The following is a 19,416-nucleotide window of genomic DNA, read 5'->3' on the forward strand; positions in this document are numbered from 1 at the left end:
ATGAAGGGAAATGTTATCAGCACTACTGGATTTTGATGAGGGCACTCGTCATTTTATTAGAAGTATGGTATGGCCCGCACCATAGGATGATCCAAACATTACATTAGACGGGCCATAGCTTAAATAGGTTGTGCCCCAAAAATTATTTCCATAGGTTGATTCTAACCCTCCGATCCATAGAGGGTTAGGATCAGCCCTCTAACATTCAGATCGGACGGTTAGGATCAGCCTATAGAAATGATTTTTGGGGCACAACCTAGTTAGGCTGTGGCCCATCTAATGGACGGTTTGGATCATCCTATGGTGCGGGCCATACCATACTTAAAGCGAGGAGTGCCCTCATCAAAATATAGTAGTGCTATAACATTTCCCATGGTAAAATGGTGGGCCACAGCCTATGAATGGCTTGGCTGGAGATCATGGGACCCACTCCATCTCTATCGAAACATGAGGTAAAATAGTGGACCCCGCCTTATGGATGTGTTTGAGTTGAGTTGGTGGGACATGTCCTATCAAAACATGGTGTGACATGGCGGGCCCCACCATCTGTATGGATGTTGGTGGAGATGGTGAGCTTATTCATTGGTGTGATGGTGGGCCCTACCATCACATGAGGTGTAAAATAGCGGGCCCCACCCAAGTTATGCATGGCCTAAAATGACAGGTCTTACATTATTAAAACATGAGGGAAAATGATACATTCGCCCCTTTTCTTCCCCAGGCCACCCTCTTGTAGAGTAAAGAGAGCAGTTGTGAACTCAACTCAACAAAGCCTTTGTCCCAAACTAGTTGGGGTCGGCTAAATGAATCCTTTAGAAAAATTTCAAAAAGAAGTGAAAGGAATCTACCCGGCTCAAATTGACTAAGTCTAATCCTGGCCCTAGTTGAGTTCGTCTACGTGGATAATTTTATTCCATTCTCTCCTATCCAATGCCATGTTCTCTGTTATGTTCCTACCCATCAAGTCTTTCCTCACTGTTTCTACCCAAGTTGTTTTCGGTTTGCCCCTACCTCTTTTTATCCATCAACTTGGCACGAGTCACTTCTTCTCACTGGAGCGTCAAAGGCCGATGTTGGATATGTCCAAACCATCTAAAGAGAGCAGTCGTGAACTTGATTTAAAATTTTGGTTTCGGCATAAATTTCGGTCTTAACCGAAACCGAAATTTCAACCGAAATTCGGTAGGAAGGCGTGAAATGTTGATTTTTTGGGCTGAACTTTTGGCTGAAATTCCGTAAAATAAAAAATAATATATTATCAAAAATTGAGCCGAAATTTCCTAAATTTCGCCAATTTCGGTTTCGGTTTCGATATTGACCGAAATCCGGCCGAAATTTAAAACCTTGGTCGTGAATACACTAGAGGGGGGGCTGGCACGAGGAAGAAAGGGACCGAAATTTCGGACCTTGGTCATGAATACACTACAGGGGCTGGCACAAGGAAGAAAGGGACTGAATTTCAGATTTCCTGAAATTTCAGATTCCGGCCGAAATTTAAAACCGTGGTCGTGAATACACTACAGGGGCTGGCAGGAGGAAGAAAGGGGATGAATCTATAACTTCCCAACGTGTGTTGTGAAATAATGGGCCCTACCCATGCCATGCATGAGGTGTAAAATAGTTCACCCTAGGAAAAAACATTAAAAAGTTTTATGATAAGTATTTTCAATGGAAAGAAAGCAAATGACAAAAGGTTAGAAACATGTTATTCTTAGTTAAAGATGGCATAATAATACAGGGGAAATGATCTACGAGTTATAGCACTGCCATATTTTTTGGATGTCGGATGGCCGGGTCCACAACCATCTCAAGTTGGACACACAAAAAATTGAGCAACCTTACTCATAGGGAATGAAAAATTTCTATTGTTCTTGGATATTTACAATCAATCTTGACAGTGTTTATATAGAGTACTTAAGATATAAACAAAGAAAAAAAATATAACAATAGAAAGAGATTATCATTATCTAATTCACTTATCTAGTCTAGTCTAGTCAAATCAAATCTTAAGAGATTTAATCTTATTCTAACATAGATCTGGTTTCATTCTCTAATATACCCCCTCAAACATATGTAGATTGAAAAATTGACATACATACTACGATAAAATTCCCTAATAATTAAAATCCGATTGCTTAATGCACATTGTTGAATGATGTTCGATGATTCATGCTTGTTGCCGATGACGTTGTTTACAACGATCGAGCGTTTTGTGTGTTTTGCTATTTCATGTGAATTCTTTGCGTGCTGACGTGCTGTCATGTGCCCCTAGTTTGATTTTAACACCCTTAGTGTTCCTCATCCCTGCTATGCATGTTGTGTAGAAGCGAATTTATAGTGAAAGAGGTTTTCCTTCGTGTGTGTGTGTGTGTGTGTGTGTGTGGCGGGGTCTCCCATTTTCCTTGGGGAATGAACCCCTCATATGGAAGGGGTGAAGCCCTTGGTGGTGTGCCTAGGTATGCCAATCTTGGGTGCCCTTCTCTTGGACACAATACAAGCTTCCTAGAGTCATGCCGAACTTGTGTTCCACGGTTCCACCCAGCTCACCAAAGCTCAAAGCGCATGACCCTGCATCTAATTAAATTGAAAATAAAGTGAGGCTTTTTTTAAGGGTATTTCAAATTGGGAATTCCTAGTGTTTGGTTGCGCGAGGAAATTAGCGGAAGACGTAGGATGTCATTATCAAAATATAGGTGGAAGAGAGAGAAAAGTAAGAGGGAGAAAGAGAGAAAAAGAATAAGACAAGAATTTCTCCTAATTCCCCAAACAAAATTTTCCATTTTGGTGAAAAAAGGGGAGAAGATTATGAGGGGAACATCTCCGCCACCTAGGATAAAAACCAATAATGATGTCTACAAGTTGTCTAGTGGTCAAAGGTGTAAATGACAACCAAACATGCTTTGGGTGGATCTTATAGAGATCTCATGCATTTGAAACTCCTACAATCCCCTCAAAACAAGCAACCAAACAGTTATAGATAGGAGGGTTAGGACAGCCTATGGAGATGACTTAGCGGGTATAGTATAATAAGGTGACCCAACAAATTAACGGTTTAGATCATCCTATGAAGTGGGGTCCACAGTACTTTTTAAAAATTAGTGGACGCGAGCCCCATCCCAATATAATCGGAAAGTGATATATTCTCCCCATTTTTTTACCACGAACAGCCCCTCTCTGGTTATTTATGCGTTATTCATTTCTCTTCATTTTGCAGCTTTTTCAAGTCCAGTACTTGCAGCTTTTTCAAGTCCAGTACTTGCAGCTCTTCGTTTCTCCTCAGAGACAAAATTAGATGCTTTTTCAATTCTCATTCTCTTCATGGCTCCAAGGAGAAGACCCAGAAAGGTCTATAGAGGATTTCCCTTTTCTTCTTTTTTCTTGAATTCCTCTATATTTTTTTGTTCTGTCTCTCATTCTTTTATTTCACAGTTCTCTCTTTCATTTTCATGTGGAAACAGATAGGATTGAAACGGATTGATGCTGCTGTAGATGCATTACTCCCTTTAGGGTTTTCTAAGTATCAAATATGCAAAACAGTGAATGCCCTTCTGAAGGTTTTTTTTTTGCTCATTAGTTTTTCTTTAATGTTTTTGGAATGTGGGTTTTTGTTGTATTAAGAAAGAGGGGTTTCTTTTAGGTGTATGAGGGGGATTCAGGGTGGGTTTTTATTGAGGAGGCTTCCTACAAGCTCGTGATTGAGGCATTGTTGGAAGAACAAGAACAGGGTCTGGTCAAGGTAATCTTGTTCATATTTCATATGATTCTCTTAGGGTTTATGTCTTCTTTATGTTTTTTTCTTAAATGCATGATAATTTCATAACCCAGTTGGATTTTCTTTTTGGAATTTCATTCATGGAACTCATAGCTTCATGTAATGGAATTTTCTGCAATATTTCTCTGCTTTTCATTTCCCTCCTTTTTCTTTTACTTGTTCCTTTTTTTTTTTTTTTTCATCTCACACGCTCTTAGGGTTTGTTTTGGTTTTATTGGTTTTTTGTTAAACATAGCCGAGATGGATATTCCCTTTTTTTTTTTTTTTTAATCTCACATGCTGTTAGAGTATGTTTTTGTATATTCCAATTATCTTTTTTCACTGGAAAAAGATAATTGGAACCAACCCTATTCAAATTTTATCTAGAGGGACTTACAATTTTTGATAATATCCGTCCAAATTAACCATAATCACACCATTTCCCATCTAAATCTTTGAAAGAAAAGATTTACCCAAGAAAATTTTTCCATCAGAAATGTTTCTCTTGCAATCCGAACAGAGCCATGGTAACTTCATTTCTGACTGCATAGTTGACCCAAGAGTTTCATATATTTAACATAACAATATGGTTTTTACGTGTGCGCTATATGATTTATTTCATTTCACATTCACCAATTATATTACTTCATCAAGACCATAATGTTTGGAGGTAAGTTTGTTTCTCCATGGTCATCTGAACTTTCCCTCTTTTTACAGTTTTTTTAAATGTTTTGAAAATTGGATCAGACCAGTTGGTCAAACCTGTTTTAGCTGGAACCGGCCATTTTCTGGTCTGATTTGATCAGGCTGGTATGATTTTCAGAAAACTGAATGACCCCCTGGTCTTTTAATTAGACCGTTCAAACCGTTTGATATGCAACCCAAGTTTATATCGTAGTTTCAAAACTCCCTTGCATCACCGTTGACATGCCTGAGTACACTCCCTTCAACCCTGGCCACATTATTGTCCGAGTCTACATTTTGCCCTACAAAATTAATCAAAACTCTTTTAACTCTCTCAAGTTATGGCCACGTCAACAGAGTATCAGCCGTGTCAACCTGAGTACTTGATCGTGTGGGTCAACTAGGATTTGTTTGGCTGTGTTTTGGCCCACACCCGCGTTTCGAAACACTATGGGATATCATGAGGAGGACAGTAGTATTTCTAGAGGTCCTGGATACAATACCTTGTCATGGATGCAGTAGGAACATTCTTCAATCAACGAGGGAGTGCAAGGAATGGAGCTAAACCACATTAACTGGACCTTGACGCTAAGACGGACAATCTAAAAACATAAGCATTTGTGTCAGCAATGGATTTTTAACCAAAATCATAAATTTTCAATTCAAGGTAGATATGAGGGCTTTCGCTACATCCTGGATTCCCAAGTCCCAGCTATATGAACAGAAAGCAATCTGTGGATCAATAAATATGGTAATGATACATATATAGACCCATGAAATCCTTCATTTGGGAATTGCTCAATATCCCTTTATAGCAAGAGAAGAAACTGCTATGGATCTCCCTGTTTCTGTGGATTATTCTTGAATTTGGTTTCTTTGCACTCCTAGATACCTATTAGGGTCTGTACACCCATGTACGCATTAAAGTCTTGTAGCTGAACTCCCTTAACATTGTCGTACAAAAATTACTTAATATCAAATAAAAATTAACACATATTGGTTTCTATTCTTGATACTCCTTCAAACTCAAGTGCAGAAATTTCCTACAGCCTTCAAAACTTCCAATTCTTCTATGCTGATATTCATTTTGCTATATGCCTATTACCATATTTGCTTGTCAACAACTCATGAAACTAAACCCATCTTTCCAACAATTTCCATCCAATTAAAATTTCGGTTAACAATATCTCAAGCCAGAGGATGAGGTTAAGGGCCTTTGCATAGCTTCCATTTCTAAAAGCACATATGAAAAAGTGCTCAAAAAGTTGTAACCGGCACAAAATTGTGCAAAACATAACCAATAAAACGGTAATATAAATAGAGCCAAAATTCTTATTGTGGAGCATATGCGTAATCGGAATATGATTATTATTGATCACTGTGCCCTTTATGTAGAGGTGGGAGAAGCGGTGGATCATATGTTCCTCCACTGCAAACTGGTTAGATACGTTTGGGGTAGAATATTGGATAGATTTGGTATCTCCTTGGTATTCCCTCAAAAATTGAGTGAATTGTTGGAAAGTTGGCAATTAGCTCCATGGCAGAAGAAAGGAAAGATCCATGGAAAGTTACTCTGCTTGTCACGTTGTGGGTTCTTTTGGAAGGAAAGGAACAATAGACTTTTTCAGGGGAATTGCAAAAAGCCCCAATTTCATCTATATAAAGATCCTAGCATTATCGATTGCGAATCCTACCCCGTTCAGGTTTGTTCCCGCATTTGACTTATGGCATGGATGGAGGGAGATATGTTGGGGAGGGGAGAGCAAAAACTGGTGATTTCTCAGTATTGGCACCCTCACGAGCCAGGCTATGTGAAGCTTAACTTTGATGTAAATAGTCTAGGATATCCTGGGCCGTCAAGCATTGGGGGCCTCCTTAGGAATGGCCATGGAGAGACTATATGGGCATTCTCTGGCCCAGTTGGTGTTGCAGATTCCAATGAGAAGCGGTATTACTTGGAATAAGGAAATTGGAGTTGCATAACCTAGATAAGGTCATGGTGGAAGGCGACTCTCTCAACGTGGTTTGATGGTTAAAAAGCTAGGAAGGCGACTCTCTCAACGTGGTTTGATGGTTAAAAAGCTATTCTTAGTCTCCTTGGAGATTTGCCCCCGGATGGATGGGATCTTTGATTGTATTGGAGGATCGTTAATTTCTTTTAGTCATGTGAGAAGATTGGTGAATGGAGAGGCCGATAGGCTTGCTAGAGATGGAGTAGATGGAGCAACATTGGAGTTCTTTGATTTTCTCCCTCCTTGAGGGTTGCTTTTTATTTTGTTTATCTTGTTATGTTTATTCTCTCTTTGTTTTGACCACCTCGATCGTGGGGTTCATCCCACTTTTTATATTAATACAAACCATTACCATTCGAAGAAAATATAAATAGAGCCCAAATTTACTGAATGATGAAGAACATAATTGAGGCTATGAGAAGGCCAAGATGTTACCTTTCTACTTGTTTTGGTCTTCCTGGAAGTATAAAATAAACAACCAACCCAAGAAAGGTTCATTTGGGTAAACATAGGGTATGGAGGTTGGGGGATAGTGGGAATGCCAATCATTTATGCAGCTTTCAAGTAAGCATATGTATGCACAAATTGGGGAAAAGATGGGTAAAAATCGACGTAAAATAGTCTTTTTTTAAGGTAGTTTTTTTGGTCCTATTGAAAGGTAACACATTGCTTAATTTGAAAACTGAGAAAATCTGAAGAAAATCTTGCTTTGTTTAAAGCAGTGGCATGTGATAGACATCCGTTATATAAGATTGATGTAGTGCCATATGGTTGGCTAGCTTTATAAAACTTTAGGCTTCAATTTTATAGGGTAAAAAAAAAAATGGATTAGGTTGTTGGCAAAGTGAATGATTATACATATACTTTCGAATATCAAAGGGCTGCTTTCAATGGTGGAGGATGGGGGTTTAAAATTTTAAATGCATGTGGACATGCTACGTCTTGCAAGGGGTGGAAGCATTTGTCCTATCAGGTATTTATATTCCAAGACATCTGTTAGTACCACGCCATTTAAAGCCCTTTGTAGAATGTAATGCTTCCTACATGAATTTGTGATGACTCTGCCAGGCTTCTCTGTACTGACAGTGTGCAGTGAGAAGTAAGGGGTGAGGGGCCAGCAAGCGCGTACCAAGCTATTCGAGGGTAGCCAAGCATGGAAATAAGCAAAGACAGCTTATGGTCGTGTGCTGGCAAAAAGAGTTTCATCAAAGCTTCCAGTGTCGAGTTGTCACAAGTAGGGTTTTTAGTCATAGCTAGACAGCCAAGTAGGTTTTTTAGTCGTAGCAACAATCCTCAAGAATCGTATAGCACAAGTGCTTAAGAAGAGCGCTTGCGTGAAAAAAATAGAACTTAAAATATGTAACTGTATTTATTACTATTGATATTATGGATGAATGCATTTTTTAAAGCTTGATATATCTAGATTTGGAGGTGTTATAATGTCTATGGCTGAAGATAGTGCCCGTTCCTTCGTAAATCATTTTGAATTTTTTTAATGAGGCATGCATTTTTGTTGTTTTATGGCACTTCCCTAGGCTGTTGGCTTAGGTGATATGTCTCTTTGGAGGTCAACGTATTCTATTGCCCAGTTGGCCTGTTGGCAACTTTCTTTTTGTTACAATCAATCTCAAGCAACATCATATTTGACATTTTGTCTGAGATTGCATGACCTGAACAAAATGACGATTTTGCACGCACATGGAACATCTACTTCTGTGTTCAACTCAAAAATCAGTCTTTTGGATAACCAAGTTCATGGTTTTAGATTTCTACCTACATCGACACGAAAAAGCAGAAATGTTTCCGTTTCCATTAGGGGTGCAACTCGGGTTGGGCGGGTCGGGTTTTCCAAAACCCTACCCTACCCGAGAATTATCTCGGGCCGGTTCTAATTTTTTAAGGAAAACCCGAGATTCGTAAACCCGACCCTACCCAAGATAGTTTCTCGGGTCGGGTCGGGTCGGGTCATGTTTTCATTTTTCTAGCATAGGATAGTGACTAATTTTAAAGATTGTAGGAAAAAAAAACAAATCTTCACACCAAAAATCTCTAAATTTGTGTCATTAATTGTATAAATTTAAGGACACTATATTTTCACATAACAGGCATGATCACCTCAATGAAAACAATTGTATCAATATATTGGAAAACAATTTGCTATGTTATTAAAGAGACATTTAAGAAAGTCACAGTACACCCATATGAGTTGGGTCGGGTTTGGTTTTTTTTTTTTCTTTAAACCCGGCCCTACTCAAGATTGAGTCGGGTTTTCCAATTTAAAACCCGACCCTACTCAATACTCATGATTTCTAAGCCTGACCTATGTTATTTTCGGGTCGGGTAAAACCCTTTGCAGCACTAGTTTCCATCCCCATCGAAAAATCGAAATCGAAACTCATATTGAGACCAAAATCGTAAGTGCATTGGTGGTATATTATATTAGTATGTGTTAAATAATGATATTTATATGTATTGCATTTGAAATGTGGTGTATGCAATATGTATAAATATTTATATGAATTATATGTTAAATGTGGCATGTATTGAATTGTTAGACATGCGTGACAACGCATGTCCCCCTCGATGTTTGATGTTATTAAACCACTGCGATGGCTATCTTGTTTATGTGATGGTTCTGAAGCGGGTATTTGTGCTTATTCTAGAATTTCCAGAAGTTTCATCTTAAAATTCTATCATTTGCATATGTTTCTATACACATTTGTGATTTTATTGGATTTCGACCGAAATTTCCAGCAGAAACCGAAACATTTTCGTTTCCGTGGCGACTGCAATCGAAACCGAAACATTTTCATTTCCGTGACGACCGCAATCGAAACCGAAACATTTTCGTTTCCATGGTGACCGCAATAGAAACCGAAACATTTTCGTTTCCGTGGCAACTGCAACTGGAATTTAAAACCTTACTTGGAAGTCAATGAGAAGATTGGTGAGTTGATCTTAGAAAAGGTTTGCTAATATGGCTTGTGTGAGCCTTAACAATGTGAAGGCTCTCGCAACCAGTGGTCCATGACTGGGAATTCATGAGCCTACAAAATAAAGTTAACCGATTATCGGCTTCCTTATCTGTCATGGACCTCATGGTACATAGAGAGAGAGAGAGAGAGAGAGAGAGAGAGAGAGAGAGAGAGAGAGAGAGAGAGAGAGAGAGAGAGAGAGACTGATCCTCCTCACATATTTATTTTATTAAATGAACTTGCAAGGACAATTATGCCCCTGTAGTGGATACAAATAGTCACTATGCCCCTTGACACACAACTATCAACTTTAGAATGAAAATTAGCATGATTGTGCTTACTTAACTGACATGAATCACACTGTAATCTGGACACATGACTTAATGACGATACCGAAAACTTTATTAATGTTAGGAGGGATGGCCGAATCCACAGTGCCGCCCATACAGTGTGAGAGTTGTATGAAGTGCAATCTTCTCTCCGCCATCATCCTCATGGTTCATGCTCTCCACCAAATCTTCCTCTTCGTTTGAAGATCGTAAAAAACACTTGGAGTGGAAAATGTGACTGAACTGCTGAAGATTTAGTCAATTAACTGACAGTGTGGAATAGACGATAGAGATAAAGAAGAGTTCGGTTGAGTGACCCCCAAACCTGATAATTTGGACATAGTCCCATCAACAAGAGTAACACACTATGAAGTAGTATGCTGTAAGACAACACGCATGGTGATCCAGTCATACGGTCTGGAGCGTCAGAATCAATGACCCATGAAGATGCAAGAGACAATTGGGAAGTGAGACAAGTAAAACTCGATTGGGCTAGCAGAGGCAGTTTTGGAGGATGAAGTGACATTCTGCCTGGCTTTGAGAAATTTAGAATACTCCTCATGAGTGATAGTGATGGTTGCACTTGTAGGTGGTTGAGCAGAAGAGGAAGCTGTAGACGAATGATCAACACCATCAGCATCAAGAGATACATGATGTGCCCATTCTGGTTTACCATGAATCTCCCAGCATGTGTCAACCGTGTGGCTTTCTTTTTCCACAATGGTAATATTTTCAATACTCACTATTCTTGCCATGACCTCCTGATCTTCTATCACCACATTTCCCTTCTCTACCAGTCTTATTATCTCTTTCATGCTCACAATCATTACAAGTCCCACAACTACCAAGATTATGGCTGGAATGGTTCGTACTCAGGCTTTAAACCAGAAAGAAACTTAGCAACTATAAACTCTTCACAGATTTGATGTTGCTGGTCCAGATCTAACAGTAAGGCGCTGATATAAGTTCAACCCATCTTGCATTCCACGCAGTGTGGAGTAGTATTTTTCCAAGCTTTTATCTCCTTGCTGGAGATAGAAAAAGTCCTGATTCACCTGATACATTTTTGTTATATTTTTATCATCAGAATACATATTATGAAGAGTCCCCCATATCTCCTTTGGCTGCATCAAGGTGGTGCTAATTTTGGGGTCCATACTGTTCCATAATAGTGTCATAATTTGGGAATTTTCTCTCGCACAGATACTGTAGTTGGCTTCCCCTTTAGGTGATCCCATGTCTGTAAGATACCTAGTTTTCCTTTGGCTATGAGGAAAGCTTGAATAAATTTGGTTCAAGGGATATAATTTCTCCCTTCTTAGACGAATGGAGGTTATATGCAGATTATGAAATTCAGTGGGGTAGACAAATGCTTGTAAATAACACATCACTCCTCAGCCCTCTCTTTTTTTCTTTCTTTATGGAGAACCTGGGTGTAGCAACATCAAATATGGTACCTTTCAACCTGAAATACCATCCTATTGGTAGCAGCCAATTGATACTCCTATATGCAATCTATGGAGCCTGCTTTAATACCATGTAATGCTTTAATACCATCTATCGACTTACCCTGCTCATGTATATATTTCATTGAACTCAAAAGGGACAAGTATGCTCCTATAGTGAATACAAATAGCCATTATTTCCTTGTGGCATTCATTAGCATTATCTAAAGTCGAAACACGAAATGTGAAAACCATAAAAGCTGAGGAAAGTTGCAGGATTTTAGAGAATTTCAAAAAATAAAATCCTCCAACAAAATCACCAACAAGATTATAATCTGTCTTTGATTGATCAGTTCAGATGAAATGGTCTGATTGGATTTTCCTTGTCATCACCAAGTGTAGAAGCTGATTGTCTATCAGCTCCTATAGAGAATAATCAGAGGCTTAGGACAAGAATTCACCCATGAATCTCAATGACGAAGAATTGGTAATTGACACAGGAAGGGACTATAGAGTATCTTAAATCTCACAGAACTATTCATTTCGACGAATTACTTCATCATATCACACGTGATTGTATCCAATTGGCAGAATCCAAATTTGGTGTATAAACAGTACTTTTGATTATTTTGATGCAACCATATCTATGATGTACGTAGGGGCCGAGCCTCATGAAAATGGGTCCTTCACTTTTAAACCTATTTTTGGCCATGAAACCTATGAAAATTGTAGTTTGACTAGTTGTTGGCGTGCCTCTCTATGGCAAGAAGAGAACACATCCGGACCCTATCCACAGTGATAAATTGGAGTGTGTTGTCTGTTGACTAATTTGAATAATAGAATCTTGTCAACCATGCTTGCTTCTTAAGTATTCTGATAGCAATTTTTAGAAAATATTGCTGATTATGGGCGGCCCAGTGCACGAGGCTCCTGCCATTGCGGGGGTCTGGGGAGGGCTAGATGTACGCAGCCTTAGCCTTGCTTTTGCAGAGAGGCCTTTTCCATGACTAGAACCTGTGACCACCAGGTCACAATGGAGCAACCTTACTGTTGCGCCAAGTCTTGCCCTCTAAAAATATTGCTGATTTTATAGATAGTAAATGTTAGATCACGACATCATGTGAAGTTTTTCTATGGTAATAGAAAATGTGAGTTTTATTGTGAAGTTTTTCCACGGTAATAGAAAGTCCACTGGTTTGCATGTAAAATTGAGAGAAATTTCTGTATAACTATCAACAGGTGATCAGAAATATTGATTTTGAAGTTTTAATTATAATCCAAAACTCCATTTCAAAAAAAAAAAAATATAATCCAAAACTCAAAACCATCTTTCCAGCATTAGTTCAAGGAAATCAATAAACATACTACATGGAATTATCTGTTTCCATCAATTTTTGAAGTTCACAACAGAGAAATTCAATTTTAATCCTGTGTCTGCTGGAAATTTTGAGATTTGAGCTTCCATTGTTTTTTAATTATTTTGTAAACAAGTCCTTTATTTAAACACACCATATTGTGAACGCAATTCAACAAAAATACATGGATTATTCTGATTTTCCAGCAATGATTTGAACTTTGAAGTTTTCTAGCTGAGGATCCAGGGTCTGTTGGATGGTTCTGCCAGAAAAAAATGAGATTTGCGCGGTCGTTCCTCACAACGACAACTAGGAAAGGTACCTATAAAGATGAATGGGAAAGAAAGTAAAATTGGGGTGCTGGGCAATTATTGCTCCTGTTGTTCTCTGCATTTTTCTCATTCATGTGCTTTTCTTTTTGGGAAATAGATAGAATGCATTGGTCTCTGCAAGATAGGAAGATGATTCATGTGTAGGACAAAGAACTCTTTTAAAATTTTCTTATTGGACTATCATTATTCTGTACGTTGTCCTTGTCTTTATTCAGAAAGAAGATTCATCTGAAGATGAGGCTGGAGCTCTTGCTGCCACCACAAGTAAAGATGTTGCGGTTGATGCAACAACAATCACATATCCTGGAACAACAAGCACGGATCCTGGAACCATGGGACACATAACTGAAACAGGTGAACCTGTTTGTGATTTTTCATGACCTTATGTTGTGTTGTACTTTGTACAAGAGTAGACCAAGATAGGATGTTCAAATCTGAACTTACCTTGATGGGTCACTCAAAACTCGACCTGAGTACTCAATTGAGTTTTCTGAGCTTAAAATCTTATGAGCTTAGTCTTGTTTTTACCATTCAAAAAAGAAGAAGCTTAGTCTTGTTTTCAAGCATTCAAGTTTTTTGTATATTGTTTAATTCAGGTTTTAGCAAAGAGAAAACAGTTCCTGCGCTCGAGCGCAAGAAACAAGGGTGGGCCCACATTTTTTTTGTGATCCTAAGCATTCAATTGAAAGGCCTCACCATGGATGGGGTGTGTACCAAAAATCAGCTCCATTGGATCATCCTAACCCTTCCATTTGTGGGGTGAAAAAATGGGCAGATTTGTGGACAAACAGTATCTGTCCATTTTCTCCCCCACAAATGGACACCCCAAGATGGTCCAATAAAGCTGATTTTTGGTACACACCCCATCTATGATGGGGCCTTTCAAATGAATGCTTAGGATCACCCAAAAAATGTGGGCCCACCCTTGTTTCTCTTTAGCAAAACCTAAGTACGCCTTTACTTTGACCCAAGTCTTGAGTGGACTCAACAATGTGTTTTGAAACAAATGGATTAGCGAAGTACTTGTTACCTGACATTGCCATTCATTTCAACTGATCTTCTGTCATAACTGGTGTTGTAGACCAGGAACAGACCATAGTTAGCAAAACAAAAACATGTTTTGTAGGTTCATCGTTTAATACTCTGTTCAAAACTATACAGCAAAAAACTCTTCTTTTGTGGAAAACATTTAAAACACATCTCTTTGGCTGCCTTTCCAAGTAAATTACAAAATTTTGGCATATTAAATGCATTTTTCCATGGTACTGTTTAGTTGGCTGTTTTTTTACTACGGGTTTTTGAACCAATACTGTATTAAACCCAAATTTTTCCTGCCCTGTTTTTTTTTTTTGGTAGGTAAGCTGGGATTGAACCTCTGGCCTCAAGGTGGAAGGCCAAAGCCTTTACAATTGAGTTAGAGGCTCAATCCCTGTTGGCCTTTTTTTTTTTTTTGCCAAATCACATTTTGCTAACTTGTCCCAGATTGTCCCAGATTGGGACCTGGGTAAACAAAATCTTCCAGGAACTGAAAACTGTATTCAACTACATGTAGGCGAAAAAGTAGACTGGAAAGACATCTCTTGTACCACCGAGAGGCTTGCTATTGCAAGTACAGGAGAGGATGAAATGGGCAGACTCATTGATCCCAGGGAGATTGATTCCGATTCCCGTGACATCCAACCGGTAAGGACCCCTCAAATCCAGAGACGGAAGCCCTGCTATGGGTGGATTAGCGACGATGATGCTGATTATGAGGAAGATGCCCAGAGTGGATCTGTTGTTCCTCGGCAAACCGAAATAGTCTTGTGCATAAGTGAATCTAGACGGGAGAGAAAGCGCAAGATTCGATGGGATGTGAAGCCATCAGATATGATGTAGAGAGGAAATGTGAGGCTCTCTGTTACTGTCAAATTGCTTTAGGTTTTAGTCTACCTAGTCCATTCCAATTGCCTCTTTCTTACTCACCAATGTTGTATTTTACGCATTGGAATTTTCAGTGTTACTGAAAAATGGTTGTACTGCGACTAGATGTCTCTATATAAATGAACTTGAACAAAGAGTAAGTGTTGTCCTTGTGATCACTGTCATGATATTTTTACTAGTTGTCAGATCTGAGCTGCCCCTTGTATGCCAAATATAACTGATCTGATCTTACTCGCCCGAGGTTGCGTTCTTCAATGCTTTGCATTTTTCTTTCTTCAGAGTGGGCGGAACATAATCATGTGGAGTCCACGCGTAGTCATTCTTTCTGAACAAACACTGATGCAAGCGGCGTTTGAAATGGAATGTGGAGAAATAGGAGGAATGGGGCGTTCCACATTCCCGGAATCCGATTCTCCAAATATTTATTCATTATCATTTTTTCATTGTTGTGGAGAAAAATGTAGAAGCACTCAGGAGAAAGGTTAAAGAACACACCCTACATCTTGGGAGCACTGCTGCTGGCCTCGACTTGATCGGATGAATTTATAGGTCCTTTTGGGTTCTGCTAAGAGAAGCTGAACCATAGATTTTTGTAGGCCTTTCATCTCACGGATGGGACTAAAGGATCATCTGGGTTGCCTTATGGTGGCCCACAACGTCAACGGCTCTGATTATATGCCCCCATTTCCTATTCTTTTTTTTTTATTAGGATCAATTACCAGCGGGGGACAAAAATTAGGTGGAATTATCAACAGGACCCATGCTTTTCAGAAATTAGGGACAAAAGAAGTCTTGTCATTAAAAGCTGGATGAAAATGCCCTTTTCTTAAGCAACACATTTTGCTTTTCCACTTTTCCCTCTTCTCTCTTCTTTCCCTCTTTTTTTTTTAATTCTTCATTTTCAACTTTGTTTTTTTACCTTACCAGTCATCTTCTTCATCATTTAGCCACCATTGGAGGCGGGAAAACTCGAAAATTTGAAACGTGAGTTCATTCCCATCTATCTCTCCATATCTCGGTTTTGTTTTTCATTTGTTTTAGGGTTTTGCATTTCTCCTTCTCCCTTTCAATGTAGGACGAGGAAGATGAATCGTACGGTAGAAAGAGAAAAACGTGAAAATGAACGAGTGAAAAAAAACAGAAAGTAAAAACGTGTTCACAAGGGACTTGATAAGCCCATTTGGAATTTGGTAACCCTATTTTGATACTGGATAACCCCAACCCCAGAGACTTGAAAACCCCCTTCCAAAACTCCAGTACCCTTAGGCAATTTTAAGGGACTTGATAAGCCCATTCGTAAATTGGTAATCCCATTTTCATACTAGATAACCCCAATCCCAAATACTTGAAAACCCCCTTCCAAAACTCTAGTACCCTCGGCCAATCTTCAGGGACTTGATAAGCCCATTCAGAAATTGGTAACCCCATTTTGATACTTGATAACCCCAATCCCAGAGACTTGAAAACCCCCTTCCAAAACTCCAGTACCCTCGGCCAATTTTCAAGGACTTGATAAGCCCATTCAGAAATTGGTAACCCCATTTTTGATACTAGATTACCCCAATCCCAGAGACTTGAAAACCCTCTTCCAAAACTCTAGTACCCTTGGTCAATTTTCAGGGACTTGATCACCCATTCGGAAATTGGTAACCCCATTTTTTATACTAGATAACCCCAATCCTAGAGACTTGAAAACCATCATCCAAAACCCCATGCCTATAGCAACTCTTCTATTGGCATTACAATTTTGCTCATGATAGAAATAACAAAAGAAATGAATGTTATTTTGTAAGAACCGGTAAAATATATATATATATATATAAATATAAAAATGGCCTCATAGGTGGGTAATCATCGGCCATTACTCATTTTCCCCAAGTTAATCGGGCATGAGGACATCTGGCATAATGGGGCGTACACGATTCGAACCCAAGTCTAAGCTAAGATTGAACGGCTTCCTACCACTAAGCCACCGCCCCAGATGTCAACAAAAACGGAATAGATATATATATATGTTAAAAATTTCCAATAGTTACTATTCACAATTACTATTCACAATAGTCACTATGCGAGATTACTATGCAGAAATACTATGCAAATTCACTATTGAGATACACTATTTAAAAGTATTATTCACAGTAGGACCCACCGAGTACTATTTACAAACGGGTCCCACCATCAGTAGGTCCCACATCAGCGGGCCCCACACCCGCAGGTCCCACATCAGCGGGCCCCACATCAGCGGGCCCCACACAAGTAGGTCCCACACAAGCGGGTCCCACATCAGCGGGCCCCACACAAGTAGGTCCCACACAAGCGGGTCCCACATCAGCGGGTCCTACCAACAGTAGGTCCCACAACAAGTAAGTCCCACACAATAATTCAAGTTACTATTCAAGCAAATAAACTAATAATATAATAATTCAAGTTACTATTCAAGCAAATAAACTAATAATATAATAATTCAAGTTACTATTCATGCAAATAAAATAATAAATAAAATAATAATATAATAATTCAGGTTAAGGCTATAAATATAGAGGCTCGCAGACGAGGAGAAGGAAAAAAAAAAAAGAGAAAGAGAGAGGAAGAGAAGAAGAAGAAAAAGAAAAAAAGAAATCTGAGAGAGGAGAAGGAAAAGGAAATCTGAGAGAGAAGAAGGAAAAAGGAAATCAGAGAGAAGAAGGAAAAGGAAATCTGAGAGAGGAGAAGGAAAAGGAAATCTGAGAGAGGAGAAGGTAAGTCTGTCAATAGTTATTTATTTACACAGTGAAATATCGGTGATATGGTTGGTTCTACCACCTATGGATAAAGCGTGCATATGAGGCGATAACTCGCTATCGATTATGCAAACTTTATCATCATATTTGAACGGTGAAATGCTCGCATAGTAACCGTAAAGTAAACTGTAAGGAAAGAAAGGCGAAGAAAGGCGAACTGCTGAGCATAGTAGCCAAAGAATGGTGGCCCACATGAATAATAACATGCGGGGCCCACATGAATAGTAACATGCGAGGCCCACATGAATAGTAACATGCGGGGCCCACATGAATAGTAACATGCGAGGCCCACATGAATAGTAACATGCGGGGCCCACATGAATAGTAGCATGTGGGGTCCACATGAATGGTAACCTATGGGGTCCACATGCATAGTAACATGTGGGGTCCATATGAATAGTGTCTGCTAGGCCCCATGATCTTGAAATATGAATTTGATAACAAATAATATGGGGTCCACAGGGAACATTATTTTGGACATAGATGGACATTACCTGGATAGAAAGGACACTACCTTAAAATATGAATTTGATGATAACTGTTAATTTTTGGGCCCACTTGGTAGGGAGGCATACACGTGCAAGGTGGAACCACCCTCAAATTGGGGTATATATATCTTTGGTGGAAGTTTGATATAAAAAAATGAGACAGCAGTATAGCGCCTCAAAATGAGTGTCTATGCCAAAACAGAACGTGAATATGATTTTATCTTCAGGATGATGCCCCTCACACCCTCACTTAGAGGCCGTCCCAATATATATACATCCGAAGTCTTTACAAGGCAGGTGATACCTAACTTTGCTCGTACGACTTTCAATGTATCCAACAAGAATGGTGAAGTATTTGATTTACATTGTTTCTAAGTTATTCTATATTATATGTTGAAATGGATTCAGTTTAAATTGTATTTATTTGAAATGATTCTGAAAATCTCGAGGAAAGGTAGGAAAGGTTGCTGGGCTGTATATGGAAAATTTCTCCTCACTATGTAGACGTGTTTTAAAACTGGGGAGGGCGTGGACCCAAAAGGGCAGTGACCCAAAAGGGCATGACCCAGAACCGGATAATAGCGGACAATATCTACATGGGTAGGATCGGGATTTCACATCATGGTATCAGGGCTGGACCTTCTATCATATTGGAAAAGTATTTGTTCAGTTTATTTGAATTGAATTCTGGTTTAGAAAATCTCTATGAATTATTATGTTGGAAAAGTATTTGAATGTTATTTGAATAAATATGGATCTTGATCTGCTGTTTAGATTGAACTATCATACCTGCTAGGTTACTATCACTCTGCTTGACGTTGATTCCTCCACCACAGGAGTTGAGGCATTAGATGGTGGAGCATTTGCAAATGAAGGAACCATGGGATAAGGGACTGTGTTATCAGAGAGTTTGTTCCTGAGTTTTTACATTTTGACGCCTTGCGTCATTTACCATGTCTATCAATACTTTGTTATGATAAGACATCTTTCAGTTGTAATAAGATTCTATCGTGGTTGATGCTTGTATAAAAATAAAAAATAAAAAAAAATAGTTACATGATTTTTGCTTTCTTTTGCTCGTAGCGACTCGTCGGAAATCGGGTCGTTACATATTTTCATTAAATGTACTTCACGTATTACAAAAAAAAAAGATTTAAGTAAATCCAATTTGTGTATTACAAAAAAAAAGATTTAAGTAAATCAAAATATGTGTAGCCATTCATGTATTACATCAACTTTTTCTTATACAACCACTTGTCTTCCAAAAAAGTGAGTGAAGCCATCCATGCATTATCTCCAGAACTCACCATAAAATACAAATCGCTTAAACCCCGAACAAGAT

General features: G+C 38.9%; 1 protein-coding gene across 2 annotated transcripts; it reads left to right on the top strand.

Annotated features, from left to right (window-relative positions):
- Nucleotides 1-3,238: 3,238 nt before the first annotated feature.
- Nucleotides 3,239-14,998, top strand: LOC143879919 (uncharacterized). Of its 2 annotated transcripts, none has more exons than XM_077382611.1 (5): nt 3,239-3,345; nt 3,459-3,554; nt 3,638-3,736; nt 13,099-13,237; nt 14,406-14,998. In XM_077382611.1, the coding sequence occupies exons 1-5, from the start codon at nt 3,319-3,321 to the stop codon at nt 14,759-14,761; spliced, it is 717 nt and encodes a 238-aa protein (XP_077238726.1). In that variant the 5' UTR covers nt 3,239-3,318; the 3' UTR covers nt 14,762-14,998. The 2 variants fall into 2 exon arrangements, with proteins under 2 accessions (XP_077238726.1, XP_077238727.1); XM_077382612.1 differs by having other exon boundaries at nt 14,436-14,998.
- Nucleotides 14,999-19,416: the final 4,418 nt, after the last annotated feature.

Source organism: Tasmannia lanceolata, unplaced genomic scaffold (genome assembly GCF_043159265.1).
Source record: "Tasmannia lanceolata isolate RefF3 unplaced genomic scaffold, GAP_Taslan_0.1 ptg000006l, whole genome shotgun sequence".
Classification (NCBI taxonomy): Eukaryota; Viridiplantae; Streptophyta; class Magnoliopsida; order Canellales; family Winteraceae; genus Tasmannia; species Tasmannia lanceolata.